General features: G+C 41.0%; 1 protein-coding gene across 1 annotated transcript in view; it reads right to left on the reverse strand.

Moving 5' to 3' along the window:
• The window catches only part of OIT3 (oncoprotein induced transcript 3), a 37599-nt gene extending 23475 nt beyond the window's left edge, over nucleotides 1-14124 (reverse strand). The window contains exons 1-5 of the mRNA XM_044298277.1: nucleotides 13968-14124; nucleotides 9861-10235; nucleotides 8791-8901; nucleotides 4880-5002; nucleotides 3246-3368 (exon numbers count right to left, since the gene is read on the reverse strand). Of these exons, the coding sequence (XP_044154212.1) occupies nucleotides 3246-3368; nucleotides 4880-5002; nucleotides 8791-8901; nucleotides 9861-10235; nucleotides 13968-14025 (790 nt within the window). The 5' untranslated portion in view covers nucleotides 14026-14124. The remainder of the gene's footprint in view (nucleotides 1-3245; nucleotides 3369-4879; nucleotides 5003-8790; nucleotides 8902-9860; nucleotides 10236-13967) is intronic.
• Between the last annotated feature and the right edge of the window lie 3170 nt (nucleotides 14125-17294).

Below are 17294 nucleotides of genomic sequence, written 5' to 3' on the forward strand. Positions count from 1 at the left end.
ACCTATAGAGAACATTTGGCGCATCATAAAGAGGAAGGTGCAACAAAGAAGGCCCAAGACGATTGAACAGTTAGAGGCCTGTATTAGACAAGAATGGGAGAGCATTCCTATTTCTAAACTTGAGAAACTGGTCTCCTCGGTCCCCAGACGTCTGTTGAGTGTTGTAAGAAGAAGGGGAGATGCCACACAGTGGTGAAAATGGCCTTGTCCCAACTTTTTGGGTATTTGTTGATACCATGAAATTCTGATTCAACATATTTTTCCCTTAAAATGGTACATTTTCTCAGTGTAAACGTTTGTTCCATGATTTATGTTCTATTTTGAATAAAATATTAGAAGTTGGCACCTCCACATCATTGCATTCAGTTTTTTTTCACGATTTGTATAGTGTCCCAACTTTTTGGGAATCCGGTTTGTATTAGCTAATAGTTGATCCAGCATAGCCGTGGAACTCAGCACATCAGGCTGTAGCCACTTTTGCAAGAGATGAAGTAAGTCATAATACTGGGGTCTCGCGGGTTCAGTCGGGTAAATCCCCACTGATGTACCCGCTGAGCCCGTACCAACACATTCACCCCCAGTCTTGCCAGAATCTCACCCTTTACTTTCTGGTAGTCGGCAAGTCCAAATACACCCGCTGAGAATCGGATGCCAGGAACGGAGCGACGACCTCAGCCCACTGGTCTCGGGGTAGTTTCTCCCTTGTGACCACCTTCTCGTACATCACCAAGTAGTTTTCAACGTCATCTAAGGGTGTCATCTTGGGGATCGCCGCACGGACCGCTTTACGGACATCATGGACGCTGTGGGATGTTCCTGCCGTCTCTATAGCCACCGCGTGTTGTAACAGCAGCTGGTTTGTTTCTTGCTGCTGCCTGTTAGCCTCCTGTTGCTGCATGTTGGTTTCTCGCTGCTGCTGGTTAGCCTCCACAAGAGCCTTCATTATGGCCTCCATTTTGTCGAGGGTCACGGGTTGAAATTTAGCGGGTTTAATGCAAAAAATACAAGCGTGCCTGGAGCAAAAATAAAAAACAACAATACTTTGGCGATCACGCCTGTCGCACTACGTGTGGACGCATCCTCCACCAATTGTGGGGTTTTGCTCTGGTAGATAGGGTAAGCGGATGCAGTACAGAGGCAAAAGACAAGTTCTTTATGCAAAACTTCAGTGTTTTATTCACACTTGAGGCAAATGCACAAAACAATGTTTTACTTTGCAGTCTTGGTGTTTACTTCACACATAATGGAAAGTACATCTTGGTGTTACTTCACACAAATTGGAAAGTTCGTATAAGACAAGTCACCTTGATGTCAGTTCTGCCTCCAGCAGTCCACGGCAGGCTTTAGGGGTCCTGTTTCCTTGTCCCATGGGTCTCAGTCTTCCAACCTGGCACCAAGCCTCAGATCCCAACACAGAGATCCTGCTGTTGAGCCCAGCTGCCTATTTAAGGACAGCCAGGTGCTGCCAAAAACCTGGAACGGCAATTAAAATCCCGTCCGGTATTTGACTTTACCTGGCAGCAAATTAGCCCAGCAGCACACGCTGGGAGGAAAATACCTGTTTTCCCAGACCATTCCCTTCACTGTGTCACACAAAACACACGCATAACACAACAGTGTTCAGGAACATCAGATTTAAAAAACTTATATCAAGAAAACTGAGAACAGATCTCTTTAAAAAAAATATAGGAAAGAATCCATGATTTGGCATTTGCCTATAGCACTGCTATGTCTGGTAGTATCTGTGGTAGGTTCATACTGGCTGAGCATACCAGATGATCCTCTATAGGACCAGGCTTCACTAGGCTCTATTTTTTGGGTTGGTTCTCATATTATGACCTAGTTTATAACCAACACTGCACTGTAGACACTTGCCACCCGCCACTGCCATTTAACAGAGGGAGGAGGCTATGGCTTTCAGGGACCAAACAAAGACCCCCAGGTACACCATGTTACCACATCTATTATGCCTTGCCAGAAGCAGAGCCTCATAGAATGCTTGTCAGCGTTATTGCTGACATGCATCATACAGTTAATAACAATGAGTTATTGTGCATAACTAATGCATAAGTATTGCAGTGCATTATATGAGAAATAATTTTAAATAGTTTAACATTTTTTTAAATAAGAAATAGAAAAGAAAAAATGTAAAAGACCTTTCTAATTAAATTGCTTTATTATATCCAAAAAGAAAAATGTATGCATAATTGATATAGCCGCATCTATAATGGACTCTGTAATGGACCGATAATATATTATTATTTAAAATTAATTGTAAAAAATGTAGAAAAAATTGCAGAATTCCTGTTTTTTGTTCATCACACCTCCAGCAAAAACTGAATAAAACAAATTGATCCACAAATTGGCATATGTCTAAAATGAAATTTTAGAATGAAAATGTTAACTCATCCCTCAAAAAAACATAAAAAACACGCCAAAACAAAAACATAAATTATTTTTTTAGGGCTCAAAAGTAGGAATGTCATTTATATACAAAACTATATAAATTTTGTATCACCATAAAAGCAGTACCTTACAGAATAAAGTTAACATGTTGTTTATACCATATGGACATAACTAAAGGCAGTGAACACTTACGGGGGCAATTTTTTTATGATTGCATTTCACTTGATTTTGGGCTAAAAATATTTTTTTCTATTAGTCTTTATTAAAAAAATTCTGCAGTTTTTGTCATAAAGGGTTAAGCTTTAACCTAGCTATGAGCATCTTACTTTTACTTTGTGCCATCATCTGATAAACCTTATCTCTAAATTACTAACAGCTTATAAACTTATTTAAGCCACATGCTTATCATTAATCTAAGAATTTAGCTATAATGAGTGTTTATAAGCGCTCAGGAGATCAGAGAGAAGTTTTACATGAGCCGTCAGAGGAGCCAATAGCCTGCCAATAGAGAATCTCAACTCTGTACAGTGAAAGTGGATGAAAAATGGTAATAAAGATCAAATGAAAACATTATATTTAGCTCAAAATGAATACAATGCAATAATAAAAAAATGCCCCCAAAGGTGTCCATAGCCGTCAAATTTATAAAAGTTTTTAAATGCAGATCTAGCAGATGCAGGTAATACCTCTGAGACCCGCATCCATCTCCAGAGCAGAGGTAATCCAACCCATGATCTGCCTGGTGAATCAGCTTCTGACCACTACATCCAGATAGAGACTGAATGGGTCCCAGAGGTTAACTCTCATTATCTACAATATAAACAGCACATCTATAATACCTTGACATGTGTGGTTATCCTCAGACAGGATAAGCCCCCGAGGACACAGACACTGGTATGAATCACCAGATGGCGCACAGGTGTGACTGCAGCCTCCATTGTTGTGCTGACATCCCTCAATATCTAGTAGAGATGTAACATGCAGAAACATGAAAAACATAAAACTTAAACATTCCAAAAACCTGAAATAACAGCAAATACACAAAGTTGGAGAAAACACATAGCAAAAGTTTGAATAGTATGCAGGCTATTTTAAAGGGGCAATTCCGTCAAATTAAATTGATCAAACTATAATAAAATATTTTTAAAAATGGGTGGATGGTTTTCTAAATTTTTTTACGTCACTATGTATTCTACATTCCTGTCCTTTAACTTCCTCTTTGTTTGGACTTTCAGCATGACAAACAGCCTTGTCTGATATTCTGATTCAGACCATCACTGCGGTCAGAGAGGGAAGGCGATGAGTGACTTAATTAGAAATTCACACATTGCACTAATCAATGTAATGCTCTTCTGTGGGCATCTTTATTTAGGTATTCGAAAGGAACAACAGAGCTGTCATACCGTTATCTCAATTCAATACCTACCATTATCATTAGGATTACTTTTCAGATATCATCCTTCCCTCACAGCAACACTAATCTGACAATAGTCTTTACTTTTCAATGTTATAGTATTGATTAAATTATGAAAAAAAAAAACTAAAATTCTAAAAAAGAAATATGCAAAAGTTAAATAAATAAAAATTCTGTATGCATATTGAGATTTTTTTTAAATGCCCCTTTCTGATGGAAGGTTTGCCTATCTCATCCATTAGGGGCATATGCCGCTAATGTCTGATAGGTGTGGGTCCTACTTCTATCTACCCATCTCTAGAACAGAGCCTCCAAAGTGAAGGAGAGTGGACCGTGCATGTGCTCCATTCACTTCCATGTGGTTGACGGCCAACGCTCATCTATTTTTGGCAGTTCAACAGAAATGAATGAAAGGTGGTGCTCAGTCCACTCTTCTTCACTTTGCAGGCTCCATTCTAGATCTGTACGGCTCCCAGATGTGGGACTCCTAGCGATATGCCTCCAATGTATGAGATGGGCCAACCCCTTTAAGCTATACTGACTGGGAGGTTTGAAAACAATACCTAAAGAAGCATTACCATTTTTTCAAGCATCTTTTTACTGAATAAATTCTTTTTTAGACTGTTTGTTTATGGTTATAGTAGGGGGTATCCAAAATGCCCACATTCACTAAATGTGGGCAAACATATACCAAATGTTATACTTTTAGATTTTGCCAGTAAGATCTTAACGGGAAGCAAGAACAGACAAAGATAATAATAATAATTATACTCATCATCATCATAAACTAAGTACCCCTATGAGTCTCAAAAAATCTGTGATACTCGTTCCATAAACTGGAATTTTTGGGGTAATAATTGGGTATGTCTGACAGCAGACTGAAGATAAACTGCTGTCGGTTTCCAAGAGCAACCAGCTACATTTTGACAGAAGTCATGAATATGAAAAAGACATGAACTAATTGAAGATTATTAGAAAACTAATAAAGAAAATAGTTCGGAAAGTTTCTCAACTATTAATGTGGATTCAGCCACAGGGAGAAAATGAAAATGTTTTCACCTTCACACGTTTTGCCGTCTTTCCCAAGCACTCGTCCCTTTCCACAATCACAACGATGGGAGTTCTTCAGATTGACACAGATCTCGCTGCAACCACCATTATCATGCTCGCATTCATTTTCATCTGCAATACATATAGACAAGAAACTTGGCGTATGGCTGAAGTCATGTCCATTTACATTCTTATTCATCCATTTATTATATTCCCTATTAAATAGCACATTGGAAAACAATAGATTTCCCACAGTATGTTTAGTATAAGTCTATACTAAGAGATCCTCATGTGATAGGAGATTGCTGCCTGTTATAAATGACCTGCCGGATTTTACATTTCATGATGATTTTAAGTGTGAATTTGTCCAAGGGGATTCAATGGAGATGACATAGAATTGAGGGTATTTGTTGAATTGCCGATATCACAGAATTCAGGATCTTTGCTTCCATCCTCTGTCCCTTCTGCATGTTTTCTTGTGCTATATGTCCTTTACAAGTGAGATTAGCAATTCCTGGCTGTCCTATTTCTCTTGAATTTGCCATATTTCTAATTTAATTCTGCTAAAATAAATGACCGGATCAGTAATAGCTGCTGGCAGATGATTTTTCTATCGTGCATCAAGTCATGGGGCTATAAATCAGACAGTACTCAGAGTCTGTTCTTTTGGCAGCTGAAACTAAAAATATTCCAGGTCCTTCCCATATAGTGTTCTAGCCTGCTCATTCTTTATCTCTAGAAGGGCATTGCTGATTATCCACTTAGTCTTAAAACGCTCCCCCTCCCCCCATATATCACATCCACATAAGACAGGAGCTTAATGATTCATAAGAGAGGGTAATGCTCCAAACCAAAGTGTACATGAAGACTTAGGACCAGAGCCGGACTTGGACTGAAAGTCAGCTCTGGCATTTTAAAACAGACAGGCCCACTCACTGTATTGTGAATTTGAAATACATTTGTGTGTCCCCCTCCTCCGCACTAATGGCATATTTGAATGGACATTACATTCAGCACTATCCAGTGACATCTCCTCTAATGTAGACATTCTCTTTCCCCATCTTGTCCATTCGGAGCAGACCACCTTGATGACTTCTTTCAGCTGTGTCTTGTCTCTGCAGTTTGTCACACAGACATCTTAGATTCCTCACTTTTCCATCATCCATGCTACCCCCAATTCTGTGCCAGTTGTGCTCTCCAATGCCCCCAAATACCATACTGAAGAAATAGCAGTACCATATAGACAGTACCGGACTGGGGTGACTAGGGTCCACCTATAAAATTAATTCTGGGGGCCCAATGTATAGCTACATGCAAGTACAACCTGCTCACACAGCAGCAAGACGCTCAAGATTGTTGATTATGGGGTCCTGCAGCGACTTCAAGAAGGAAGGCCCTGGGGAAAGAGCATACTGGCTGGCAGTCTTTGTGCCTAACAGTCATCTCTGCCATCTGATGTGTCTATGATAATAAACTGCAAAGTCTATTAAATAATCTACACAGTTTTTTATAGGGACACATAGTTGTTTGATATGCTTTAAGCTGCCTTTTTGTGTTTGTACAGGGGTGGGCTGGCCGTAAACCCTACAGGAAAATTTCCCAGTCAGCTGAGCCACCTGAGCCCTCCTCATTGCCGCCAGGTGGATACATAATGCTCATGCTTTCAGGTACTTATGCACATGGCCGGCAGCCGCAGGTGCCCTCTTGAATTCAGTTGTATCAATGTCCTCAGGACGGTGATATAGCTGAATTCTATAGTGTGGGTGGCAGCATTTTGTGCTGCACTGTGCTATTTGGTTCTGCTATGCTTCATTGGTTGTGCTTCACTATGGTATTACCGTTCCCATCTACTTGTGTTGTCCTCGCATTCTGTCAATTTGGATCCGCTTACAGCATGGGGCTTCTTTTAGCTTTTTTCCACAGCCACTTTAAGTTCCCAGTCTGCCCCTGCATTTGTAGTGCAGTGTGCATGTGTCAGTTGTGCTAGGGGTGGCAGGCTGAGGGCCCAACCTTGCTCAAGGACCCACCAGAGGATTCACCTGTTCCCCTGTGGGCCAGTCCGAGCTTGCATACAGATATTACCCAAAATACTCCCTAAAAGTCCACCCATTAAAAGTAGTACCCTCCATATTGCACCCAATAATAATAATGCCCACCCCCCACAGTACCACCAGTAGAAATAATGCCCCATAGTACCCTCAGTATTAATAAGGCTCCCAATGGGACCCTAAAATTCTCCCAGTAGCAATAAGTTTTCGTGTCCCCCTGTACTGCCCAATTACTTATAATGTCCTCCTGTAGTGCCCGAGTAGTAATAAGGCCCTCTATAGTGCCCCAGAAGTCATAATGCGCCAATGTAGTGCACCCAGTAATTATAATGCTCCCTATTTTGACCTAGTACTTATGGCCCTCTGTAGTGTCCCCCTGAAGTATCCTCAGTAGTTAAACGGCCCCCCTGTATTGCCCGCGTGACAGGAAAGAAATACTCACCTGAGTCCCTCTTCATGCTTTATTCTGTAAGGCAGGCCACAGGCCTCTTTTGGCCTACAAGCTAAGATGCCTAAGTCCAAACGCAGGCGGTTGCTATGATGTCATTGCTTTGAGACTGCCTGCAGTGCCTTATAGGCTTCAGGCTAGTGGCCTGTGAGAGTGAATTTTGGGGAGGGGAACAATTGGTTCCTTGCCCTGCCGCACTGTTCAACTGTATCTCCGTTCTAAGGATGGCAATACAGATGTTTTGGCCTAGTGATGCTCCAGCAGGTGGTCCACTCCCGCACCAGCCCATCTGTAAATTGCCAGAATTTCCAGATGGTCAATCTGGCCGTGTTTAGGGACCTTTTAGACCGGGAGGATAAGTCATCAGTAAAAGAAACGCTTTGAAAACCCCTTTAAAAAGTCTCGGGAAACCCCATTAACAAAGATACACAACAATATTATGTAAAATGTGAACCCCCACTGTGTTATATGTTACAGTACTGCTGTGGGTAATTTTGCTTCAGTGTGTATAAAATATAATACATTCTTTGTCTATTTTTGATGAGCACTAGGTAGCAACTTTCCTCATGATGGCCCAAGATCAGTGCATTGCAATGAACACCAAATATGCATATCATCTCACATTTTATTTGCCAGGGTCGTGTAGCCATGAAAGCATGATGGAATTTGGTGTGAAAATATAAAAGGAAAAGTAAATATGCCTGAAGAATAAGCCCGTGCACCTCCCTTGATTATGTGTATGGCTTATTAGGAAACGGGCATGACTAAATAAATGGGCCATGGCTAAGGATGCAACAATGTGTGCAAAGTAAACCAAATAGGTGATATAAAGTTAGACCTGCATTTTAGACAGGATTTGTATATCTTTCTTTTTTAGATCCACAGACTAAAATGGTCACAAACTTTTCATAAATCAATAGTGCAGTAGAATATACGAAACTTTGTAATATATCTTATCAGAGAAAAACACCTCCCCCCCCCCTCTAGCAGCTCATTTCCACCATAGATGTCTATGGGTAGCATCTGTGTGTGTCCTGCTTCCCTGCCAACACTCAGTGATTGAGAGTATTCCTTCTATGAGTTTGTAAAGTGAGAGCTGTCAACCACTCTGTATGGATGGGGAAAGGAGGTCTCACACGTTCTCCATCAGTAGTTATATAGTGTTTTACATGACTATATCAAATCTACTCAGAGAAAACTGTATATCCCAGTCTCAGCATCTCCTCCATATCATGTACTGCCCTTAGATAGGTACCATAGGAGACCTGACAAATCCACTTTAAGGCAGCCATGAGGGGGGCTCGGGCGGCCCCATGGCATTGGCCCACAGGAAATTTTCCCTATAGGGTCTATGGCCAGTCCGCCCCTGTACTTGTAAGATTTTCTTGTACCGTTGAGAAGTAGACTAAAGATTTCTGTCTTACCCAGACATGTTTGCCGATCAGGACCGAGAACTGTCCCAGAACTGCATACGCAATCTCCAGTGTCCAGACAGGTTCCTCCACACTCCATCACATCGCAGATATCATAGAAGTCTAAATAACAGATACCATGTTAAAGGGAAACTCTAGCAATCATACACCAGCTTACAAACCACAATCTACATTATTTTGTCATGATGTAGGTGACATCTTTATGCTGCTTCTTCCTGCGGTGGCACATGGTGAGACATGTACTTTTTACATATTGTTATGTAGAACAATGTCTTACAATACGCCATTGAACCATTGAACCATTTCCACCTCACTGATGTAGCTGAACGAGCTACAGGGAAGCAAGAATATATGCAAAGCATTCCAAATGTGTAGATGTTTTCCATATAACAACCTACAGAGTTCAGGACAAGACAAGATTAAACCAACCGGGTCTACCACATTAGATATAAACCAAAAATACCATGCCTCCTCCATCTCATAGGCTGACTGATATTTAGAAAAAATATAGCTTTTCACTCTGAAGTTGTACTAAAAGATTCTAAAATTGTGAAAATCCAAAAGTTGTATTACACGGATAATGTTGGACTGTGCAAGGACACCCCCCCCCCCCCCCAACAGGTACCATTCATCTGGAATATATATGTTGAGGAATGGCACATTATAAACTCTTTAGAATAGATGCTCCAGGATAGTTATAATAAAGGGGATGCAAGTGGTTACTAAGAAAGATATCTATCAGGAGAAGTTACAGATCCTCTTTAAAGGGGTTCTCGCATGAGATCGGAGCAGGTCTGACCACTGTGACCCTGCAAATGTATAGCTGACCACATTGCCTTCATAAAAAGACAAGCAGATCAAACAGGAGACAAATAGGTATGATGCTTTCCTAACAGATGACACAGTGGTTGGAGCTCCAACAAACTAGAGATTCTACTGATCTACCATCACTGTCCAAGGTTGCAATGTATTAGCAATTCCTTTACCCATCCCATATGTCACCGCTCCTGCATTTTACAAGTTAAAAGTCATTAGCGACTGGTGAAGAATAGAGTACTTACGCCCACAATAGACATGGAAGCAAACATTTGGCTTTGTTAGTCGGTAGACATAATATCCTCCTGGGCAGGCCTTGATATCCACAGTTGTGTTCCACTGGCAGCAGTTATTACTGAAACTGGCACAGGCTTGTCTTTGCACAATGCCCTCCGATTCACTTGGGTGACTCCCATTAAGCCAGATTGGGGCATGTGTGCCACAGTGGTTTTCTGGTATACAAAATGTTGGCATAGCGTCCCCAGCCATGCCAGTGAACCGATACCACTCTCCATCCAGGTGGTTGTCGCACATTGGTTTGTCTTGGGATTCATTAAATATGTGGTCTGTGTTTCTCCAAGGCTCGTTCAGACTTATATAAGCCGAACATGGGTCCAAGGCTTGAAATAAGGGAGAGATGTCAACACAGGATATTTAGAAATATCTACTGTATAGGGTCAGCTATGAATACATTGCTCATACATTGACGTTTATAGTACTGTAACATGCATCCATATATAAAAGAAAAATATTACTGAAAGCTAATATATACCTGCAGTATATAGCTCTCTGGGGCTATATTGTTTGTGGACTATAAAAGCTCTCTGCATTACGCTTAAAGGGTTTTCTGAGATTTTCATATCGATGGTCTATCCTTGGTGAAGATCATAAATATCTGTTTGGCAGGGGTCTTGACACCCAGTTGTTTGAAGAGACTGCAGCATTCCAGTCAGTGCTGCAGCGTCTTCCTAGGCCTGTGATGTCATGTTCATTGGTCACATGGCCTAGGCGCATTGAATTGAATGGGACTGGGCTGCAATACCAAGTACAGCCACTATCCAATCAATGGCGCTGTGCTTGGTGAGCTGTGAATAGGCTGTGACCTCCTCAAACAGCTGTTCGGCTAGGGTGCCAGGAGTCGGACCATCGCTGATCTGATATTGATGACCTATCCTTAGGATAGGTCATCAATATTAAACACCTGAAAAAACCCTTTAAAAGGGGTTACCCATAATAAAAAAAACATGCACATGGTATAGGTGATAAATGTGTAGGAAGCATTAGTCTATGGAACTGACGTCAACCTCACAGACATGAAATGGAATGGAAGGGTGCATGTGTGGCCTCCACTCCATTCAAACTTCTCTGGAATGGGTGGCTTGGGACCATTAGTGATCAGTGGGTGTCCTGATGATAATACAATAATCACCATTCCTGTGAATTTGTGATGCGATTCGTTATGTTTTTTGTTGGATAACCTTTTTAGGTAATAAGTTAGCATACAGTTCGATTTAAAGGGGTCTGACTCGTGTAAGGAATGTAAGAATGTAAGGAAATAATAAATGTAAATGTAAGGAAATAATAAATGATCGGCTTCCCACCAAGTTAAAAAGGTTTGCCAAATAAAAATATTTTCCTTAAACTATCCATATGTGAGGTCATAACTTAGCCCTGCCATGCAGAAAAACGCCTCCTAGTCCCCACCTGTGGACTATGTAAATCCATACAAGATGACGTGATACACCCTGGATGGATCCTCTTCTGTGCTTGAACTAAACATGTTCATTTACTGTTCATCCAGGGACAGCATAGAAAGTGGTAACATGGGTGAATCACGGCACTGCCGCCATCTTGGGCCTATGGACACCGCAGCTGAGGACTGTAGGTATTACATAGTTCACAGATCGGCACCATTGGCCTTTTGCTTCAAAGCGGGGCCAAGTTATCATGTGACAAACATATGTATGTCACACAAAAAATAGATTAGGGACTTCTGGAAAATATTTTTACAAATTGGCCAACCCCTTTAACCCACCAAAGTTTCCAGCACTGTCACTCTGAGATTACAGGCTGCAGTGGTGATGTATCTGTATACAGCATGTGGCCGTTGGAGCCAATCGCTGTCCTCTTGTGACATATACTGCTGAGGCCAGTAACTGACTGCAGTGGTTACATGCCATAGACTGCTATGTCACTATACACAGATCGGAGCTATGGATTGGAGTGATAGCACTGGAAATGATGGGGGACTAATAAATATATGTTCCTCTATTATTTTTATCACATTTAAGAGCACTTGCCTCTTTTCCAAGATGGTAACATTACAAATAACGAAATGTATGATAACTGTGCTGGGCATGGACTTTAATTGTGAACACATTACATTTTTGACAAATTAAGTCATTTGCTAAAAGATCAAAGTCATCTTTAAGCTAAACTAACTTGTAATTAGGTTTAATTATAAAGTGAATCTTAATTAAGCAGCTGCCAAGTTGATAGCAGTTATGACTATATGTTAATCACTTGTACTTTGTTGGCTTATCCTGTCTGAGTAACAGTGTGTCAAACATGAACAAAATACACAGCATGAATGGTGCACCATCCACCCCATTTACAGTAGGTATATGATACAGGGTTTAATTTACAGCAATTTAGACAGGCAGTGCCTACTAGGGTCCATCGCCAACCTCTGTTTAAGAGTATGAAAGTTTTGATTGTTACCACCACCATGCATCAATTCTGGTTCCAGATAACCTTAAAGGAAACCTGTCAACAACTTTATGCTGACCTCACTGAGGGCAGCATATAATAGTAACAGAAATGCTGATTTCAGCAGTGTGTCACTCATGAGCTAAAAGTAAGTGGTTGCTGAGAGCCAGCATCATAATCATTGGAGCCCAGGCCTTGAGAAGAGTCACATCTACCTGAGAAAAGTCCTGGTTATTCCCATCTCCTGCTCTCTCGCCCATCTGCTGATGATTGGCAGTTCTCTCCTAGAGAGAAAGGGAGAAATCTAGGTAGAAGCCTGCCAGTCATCAGCAGGTGGCGGGGAGAGCAGGAATTCATGAATAACCAGGACTCTTCTCAGGTGGCCGTGACTCTTTTCCAGGCCTAGTCTGCAATGATTGTGATGTTGGTTCTCGGCAACCACTTACTTATAACTTATAAATGACAGACCGCTGAAATCAACTCACCTGTCTCTACCTTATTCTGCCGTTAGTATGGGCAGCATAAAGGTGATGACAGGTTCCCTTTAATGAAGGTAGAAGAATATTTTTCTATAAGGCTGTGTTTTCATACATTGCAGTTTAGGTGCAGTTTTTGAGTTTTCTTTTATAGTCAAAACTTGGACTGGATGTACTTCTCTCTGCTTTCAGGATCCATTCCAAAATCCAATCCTATCAGGGTAGGACTGTCCTATCGTAGGATCTTCCAGTGGGCGCTGGCTCTGATGCAATAGTGGGACCCAAAAGTCTTGGAGAAAAAAATAAATTAATTGGAGCTGCCTTTAGAGGTCTATATCTATGATTCAAAACCTATTAGACGTTATTGGTGATATATTGTAGGTGTTGAGTTCTGAGAACAATTTCCTTCGGTAGACCCAAGGAACCCCAGTCTGACACAAAATCCAACCAAAAACTGCAGCAAAATTACACTGCATAAATATAGCCTTATAGTACACATATAAGGAATATGAGGAAAAATCACCATGAGGCTACCACAGTTCTTGTAAACATCTAAAAATTATACATGTTCTCTCTACAAACCAAGGATGAAAATATGAAGAATGCCTAGAGTACTACTAGCATCTTTTGTCTTTCCTATATACTTTAGTTTATTAATACTTTATTAAAGGGATTGTCCAATAATATGCTTTAATAGCCCAATGAGATTCGATCATTATATAACTGGGTGCTGGAAATGCAACACTTGATGAAGATCTGATGACAACTATGGTGGGGTGGGCACTGGGCACCAATGAAGTAAACATAAATGACACATCTAGTCAATGTGTCAGCAGTGCATATTATGGGACAACCATTTCATACATGAGAGATCTTAGGCATTATTAGGGCTACTTGTCTCAGCAACCACTACTCTTCCCCTTTTGACACGTAACACACGCAAACATACTATATATATATATATATATATATATATATAGATATATACACATATATATATATATATACTGTATATATATGTATATACACATCCCCACATCCCTAATTAGAGCTGTACCCAGACAAGATCTCCAGCATGTATTAGCTTATAAAAATCTAATGTACAGTTCAGCAAACATGTAGTATTCATGTTCTTTGACTTTGTGTTAGGAAATTAATGCTACTCACCTAAGGGGGTCACTTGATTAAATCTGAAGTAGAAACAGAAGGCCAGGAGAAAAAGCATTTTTTTTAAATCCAAGTGTAAGCTGACGACCTGGACCTGATGCTCCTTGTAAGGAACCTTGTCAGATGGTCTCTGTCCTCTCTGCCTCTGAGGCGCAGACGATCTTGTTTTCCTTTATTTATCACTATGAACTCTATCTTATCATTTTCAGTGGACACATTATCAGAAGGAAGAGGATGAAATGGGCTAAACCTCTGACCCTTCAAGCAGAGATCTGCCTTGTAAACAAGGATATTTTTACGGATTGATCCTGATGTCTCATCCTCCCATTGTCTTCACATGCTGGAATTCTCCAAATGATACATGTTATCCACAAGGGAACTCCTAGGAGGGCATGCAGGAGACAGGCCATTAGCTGAAGTCAGCCCTTCCGCTTGTCCTCTCCAAAGTCACATGCTTTTCGTTCTTTCAGTCTGCATATTTTGAGTAATGACAGTCCATAGAAATATTTTTGCAAAGCAAAAAATTATGGAGGTTTAAATCATCATAATAATACACATATTGGGCTATAAATCCTAACAATGGCATTGAGTGTGCAGTGAATATCTTGCCGACAGAAAGATCTGTCTTGTAAATGACAGCGGGAAAACAAGAGTTTTACAATTCTCATTTTTGCATTTCAGGTATGATCATGAATTTCACATGTAATGTATTAGATAAAGGGAATCTGTCACATTGGAAATGCAGTCCTACCTGTGGTCAGCATGTTATAGAGCAGGAGGAGTTGAGCAGACTGATATCTAGCTTTGTGTAAAATGATTAATTATAACTTTTATTTTATCTATTTAAATCTCTGCTCTTTCTATGGTAAGAGTCCAGTGGACGGTCTTACTCAGTGATTGGCAGCCTTACCTGTATGAGTGTGTATACAGAGATAGCTGTCAGTGACTGAGTAAGACCACCCACTGGACTCCTAAGCGAATATAATACAGGACTTTACAACTAATGGCCTTTTTTTTAGGATAGTTTATCAATATCTGATTGGTAGGGGTCTGACACCCTGCACCATCCGATATCGGAACTACACAGCTCCATGCACACATAATGGAAAGAGCTGTTTCCCTTACGTCCTACCAGCAGCACAGATGGGGTTAACCCCCCCGTGGACTGGTAGGACCGGCAGAATTATTAACCACCCCCAGCCCACTGTATTTTTTTCTGTTCTCCCGGACAGGTGGACTGGCGGTGATCCCCTCCTTTTTTTTCGGGGATCTCTCTTTCTTTTCAGAAGGCCCATTCTACTAGGGCCATAGTCACTTATTTTGCCGAGAGGAGTCTTCTTCCTTTCGACATGATTTGCAAGTCTGCCTCCTGGAGCTCTGAATAAACATTCATCTCCCATTATAGATTGGATGCTAGATTGGCTGAGTACTCGGCCTTTGGGCAGACTATACTTGATTCTGCCAGGCATGAGGGCCCTCCCTAGGGGTTCTTCTTGCCATCTCCCCATCTGTGCTGCTGGTTGGATGTAAGGGAATCGTTAATTTCTAACGATAATTAGTTTTCCCCTAGTCCTAACAGCAGCACACAAAGATCCCACCGTAGTAAGTTTAGTTTTTTCTTGCTACCACACCGTGGGCTGGGGGAGTTCCCTCCTTTATAGGGGGTATTTAATTGTTTAATTGTATGATTTACTTGGGCTCATTAATAATTCTGCTGGTCCTACCAGTCCATGGGGGGTGGTTAACGACATCTGTGCTGCTGTTAGGACTAAGGAAAAACAAATTATCATTAGAAATTAACGATTACTGCAGCACTGCGGCAATCAGCTCCATCCACTATACAATGGATGGAGCTCTGTAGCTCCAGCGCTCAAGCTACTGCAGAAGTGCTGATTGGCAGGAGTGTAGGGTGTTTGACCCCTGCTAATCAGATATTGATGACCTATCCTGAGCCCATCACTTGTAAAATCCTGGACAACCCCTTTATAACTACATTGCTTTCAGAAAGTCTTCAGACCCTTTCACTTTTCACATTTTGTTATGTTGTGGCCTTGTGCTAAAGTAATAAAAATATCAAGCCCTACCCATGAATCTGCACTCAGTACCCCATAATGAGAAAGCAAAAACTGAATTTTTGAAATGTTTGCAAATTTATGAAAAAAGGGAAAAACTAAAACTTCCCATGGACATAAGGATTCAGACCTTTTGCTATAACAGTTGAAATTTAGCTCTGGGGCTGCCCATTTCTCTTGACCATCTTGGAGATGTTTCTGCACCTTAACTGTAGTCCACCTGTGGTAAATTGAGTTGAATGGACATAATTTGGAAAGACACACCCCTGTCTATATAAGTCCTCAGCTGACTATGCATATCAGAGCAAAAACCAAGCTATGAGTAGGAAGGAACTGACTGTAGAGCTCAGACCCAGGATTATGTGGAGGTACAGATCTAGAGAATGTGCAAAAATTTTATGCTACACTGATAGTTCCCAAGAGCACAGTGGCCTCCATAATTCTTAAATGTCAAAGTTTGGAACAACCAGGATTCTTCCTAGAGCTGGCCGCCCCCTCCAAAATAATGGGGGAAAAGGGCCTTGGTAAGAAAGGTGACCAAGTACCATATGGTCACTGCAGCTTTCCTCCAATCTGGGCATTATGGTAGAGTGGCCAGGAAGAAGCCTCTCCTCAAGAAAATATGGACACATGAAAGTTTGCGAAAAAGCACAGGGACCCAGAGGGATTGACTGCACACAGGTAATCTCAAGTGGACCAATACATTGGCAGCTAAAATGAATTGAGCATTCCTGAGATGATTCAGTTCAAGTTCATACGTTCAGTTTGTAAAGTTTTTATGTATGCTTACTTGGATAGAGCTGCAGGAGGCTAGGTGTCTTTTTATTTTTCTCCATGCACTTCAAGACGGTTTTACATAAGCTCTATAACTTTGTTCATGTTTAATTTTCTGGTTAATTATCAGGATGCTAGAATTACAGCAAAGCTTTACTTATACATGCAGAGCAATATGGACCAAAGAATATGATATGAAGAGAGGATAGAACTTCACATAACTGTGTACTTTTAGATGCTATAGTCTGTAGAAATCTGTGTCATGTCCATATGCCCACTATACGGTTGTCCTTTAGTGGTAGTCATCCTGTATCAAATTGTTCAGACCAAATACTAAGCACTGTGTTCTGGTCCCATTCAAATGTTCTTTTCTGAGAGTGAACATTTTTTAGAGAAATATAGGGGGCTGTGAAGTAGTAAAAAAAAAGCATTTGGAGCCCCCCTCCATAAAAAATTATGAAACCTCAGCTAGGAACGCAAC

The sequence above is a fragment of the Bufo gargarizans genome, chromosome 6 (genome assembly GCF_014858855.1).
Source record: "Bufo gargarizans isolate SCDJY-AF-19 chromosome 6, ASM1485885v1, whole genome shotgun sequence".
Classification (NCBI taxonomy): Eukaryota; Metazoa; Chordata; class Amphibia; order Anura; family Bufonidae; genus Bufo; species Bufo gargarizans.